At 49.8% G+C, this 3,272-nt stretch overlaps 1 protein-coding gene across 1 annotated transcript; it reads left to right on the top strand.

The window, feature by feature from the left end:
* Window positions 1–321: 321 nt before the first annotated feature.
* On the top strand, window positions 322–2,506 carry LOC309808927 (spermatogenesis-associated protein 31A6-like; the record flags this gene model as incomplete). The annotated part of the gene is made up of 1 exon (XM_082629494.1): window positions 322–2,506. One exon carries the CDS (start codon window positions 322–324, stop codon window positions 2,437–2,439), a length of 2,118 nt encoding a protein of 705 aa, XP_082485620.1. The 3' UTR covers window positions 2,440–2,506.
* Window positions 2,507–3,272: the final 766 nt, after the last annotated feature.

Here is a 3,272-nt window from a genome sequence, read left to right as displayed (position 1 = left end):
TGGACACTGATACTTGGGCTCCAGAGTCTAATCCTCCAAAGATTTCCCTTAAAGGGCCATTGCACTCAGCCTCCTGAAAGACTCTTAGGCCTCTGCCTTCACCACCATGACCCAGTCTCCTGATTTCCAGCTTGCAGAGATTGCCTGGAAGAACTGGAGGGGACTCACAACCTGGTTTCACTTCTGCAAAGGTAAAGAATCTTTCCCCTTCTCTCCTGGGTCGTCCTTCCTCCCAGAACCTATAATGTGACCCCAGCCCTGGGAGGGGGAGCCATGGGAGGGCATGGCTAAAGCCCTAGGGTGAGGGAGAGCAGGAGCATTATGAAGTCAGTGTGGGGGCAGAGGAGGGTTCTTGGGCTGCAGGTGCCCACCCCTGCCTGTCCTGTCCAGCCATCCTGGCCCCATCTGCTCTCCTACAGCTGCCTGGGGAGGCTTCCTGGCAAGGGCAACTTTCATCAGCTCTCATGTCAAGACCCTCCTGGTGAGACGTGCAAAGCAGTGCCTGCTGGAGCCTGTGGAAGATACTGCTTGAAGGGTTGGGAACCCTGCATGAACACCTCCTGTAGGGTTTCCTTCCTTGATCCAGACACTCGAGAGGTGCTGGAAGCACACATTAGAAGGTTTTGGGTAAAGCACAGGTGGACCCTCCCCCTCAAGGTCCTCAAGCCCATAAATCTCTTGAAGCGGAAAAAGCTCCAACCCTCCACCGTTCTGCAGTTTGCCTCTTCCCCTTCAGCCACCTGTGTGTCTGGGTCCCACTCAACAGTCAAGTGTGCTGAGTTCCTGGAGAAACCTCCTCAGGCTCATTCAGGAGAGAAGGTGATAACAGAAGAGTCAGTTCCTACCCTGAAGAGGCCTCTCCTTGTCCCCTCAACTGTGTGTAAGGAAATCCAGAGTGCCCTGGGAGCGATTCCATCTGCTGACTACCATGGGCCCTCAAAGGCTTCTCTGACTGGACAGGAGGGCAGGCCACCTTCTCAGTCCCTCACACTCAGCCTTGTGGGCAGAACCTGGAAGAGTGAGACTGTGGAATGGGTCAAGAGGGACAGCCTAGAGCCAGGTCCAAGTTCAGCAATGGTCAGGAATGAGCCAACAGAGGAGAGTGGTGGTCAGGCCTCAGGAGACCCCTGCCATAGGGTAACAGTGATGGAGGTGAACTTAGGATCCCAATCTTTGAGAGGTGAAGAGGCCAGGGAGGCTGTGGAGGCCAAGGAGTCTCCTGCTCTTCAACCACAGTCTAGTGTTATCTTGGAAACCAAAGTGTTGACAAAATCCCAAACCACAAATGTACATATGAGGAGTTTAGAGGTGCCAGGGGCCAGTAAACGTTTCCTACTACCTAGAATGTCTGTTTTCCAACATCCAGGTGAGCCATGCCTTAACATAGGGGTTGCCAGTGAGTTTAACTCCAAAGTAAAGGTACAGTCAGACAACCAGCTTCAGGACTTTCCCAAACACATGTTCCTTGCTGCAGACAACTTGGCTTCTCAGGTGCCTCAGTGCCATCCCCAGAGAGTCCCCACCAGAGACAGGTTAGCTTCCCAGGAGCCAAGTGGCCTTATGGAAGCCCAAAGGAGCAACCTAGGGCAGCAGGAGCCCAAAACTTCAAAACTCCAAGACTCATGGAAGAGCCAGAGCAAGATGATTGCCCCTACTTACAAAAGAGAGGACTGTAGGAGGCATAAACCAGGCGAGCATGAAGAAAGGTTTAAAGAATTAGGGACCTCTCAAGCTGGAAGTATGAGCCACCCTGCCCAGGTCAGGGGAATAACAGACTCTATTGGGAGCAGATGTCTCCAGCTCATGCCAGAGAAGAAACATAGCCCTCCAGAAAGCCTCTTCAGAAAAAGGATGAGGCTATTTTTAAAGTGGATTTTCCCCAATAAAAAAGTCAATGGTCGAGATGCTCTGCAAAAATTCAAGCCCATATCAGCCACTGCCCAGAGTCACGGATCAGTCAAAAGCAGATCAATCTTGAAGAGTGAGACTGCTGAGGGTCAGGCACTCATGACAGCTGTTGGACAGATCCCAGAAGAAAAAAGAGCAATTCACCATGGACTTCATGCCACAAAGTTAAATGAACACAAACTGGAATTCCAAGTCCCAGTATGTGGGTGTTTCTGCTGCCATAGGCTTACCTCCTACCCAGAGCAACGGAGAATGATGGGTTATACAGCCTGCAGTCATAAAGCCACCTCCAAGGGCCAGAGTTGTTCTATCAGGGAAAGGGAAGTCAGACACCAACATAGTTTGAAAAGTGTAAGGTTCGACGATGAGCAGCTGGGCCTAAGGTGCCTCCCATCCTTGCCCCCCAAGAAGAGTTTGTTTCCAGTTAGTACCTGCCAGTATGGGCCAAGGATTCCAGGTGCCCCAGCCCGCCATCAACACTGTCCAAGGCATTGTCATCTTTGGGGAGGTGTCTTGCCTGGTCGACAGTAAAATCCTTCTTTAGTCTTCCCTTTAGTAGGAAGACATGTCTCCAAGTCAACATTCAGTCCATGTAGAGAAAATGATTTTCTCCTTAGCACGTCCAAGGTATTTAATGTTCCCCAATACATGTATATATATATATATATATATATATATATATTTTTTTTTTTCCTAATAAAAGCATAGTGTAATGGCTGCTGTCTGTGCCGTGCACTTTGTCTTCTAGAAGGGAGGGGCATGGAGGGAGGTGGACAGTAGCATCACAAGCTTGCTCCTTGTCTCGTGTCCCTTCATTGCACCTTATGATACTGTCATTACACAGACCAAAATTACTCTAACAATGAGACGGGAAAAACCTATGAAACCCACACCCAAGGATCTGGTTCAACCAGTCTTTCTCCTCCTTCTATGCTACTTTGAACTTTATGCAACTGTAGTGGATAGGTTTACACGATAGGGCCGGACATTCCAATTCAGGCTCCAGGAAGTGTCAGAGCCAAGTGGATGGAAGTTTGGGGGGAATAGAGTATGGGCTCTGAGTTCAGAAACAGGAGAAATCTTGCCCCTGGATCTCTTGGTAGGGAATATACAACATCTGCTCTTAAGAGTTCCTTCTCTCTCTGATGAAGGTTGGGATTGAGGTATGCCCTATGAACCCCTTTTAGCTTAGCCATAATAAAATGTACAGCATCACCCTCCCCCACCTCTGTTTTTCCTACACTTTAGAGCAGCAGCAAGGATGGCATTTCCAGCTCTGTGTGTGTAGGTGGGGGGAGTATCAGGGAGGCTGCTGAGGGCTGTGTTGAGTCCAGTCCCATATAAATGAATGGCTGCGTTCATGG

This window comes from Mesoplodon mirus (genome assembly GCF_964341445.2).
Source record: "Mesoplodon mirus genome assembly, chromosome: 7".
Classification (NCBI taxonomy): Eukaryota; Metazoa; Chordata; class Mammalia; order Artiodactyla; family Ziphiidae; genus Mesoplodon; species Mesoplodon mirus.
This window is presented reverse-complemented; position numbering and strand designations above follow the sequence as displayed.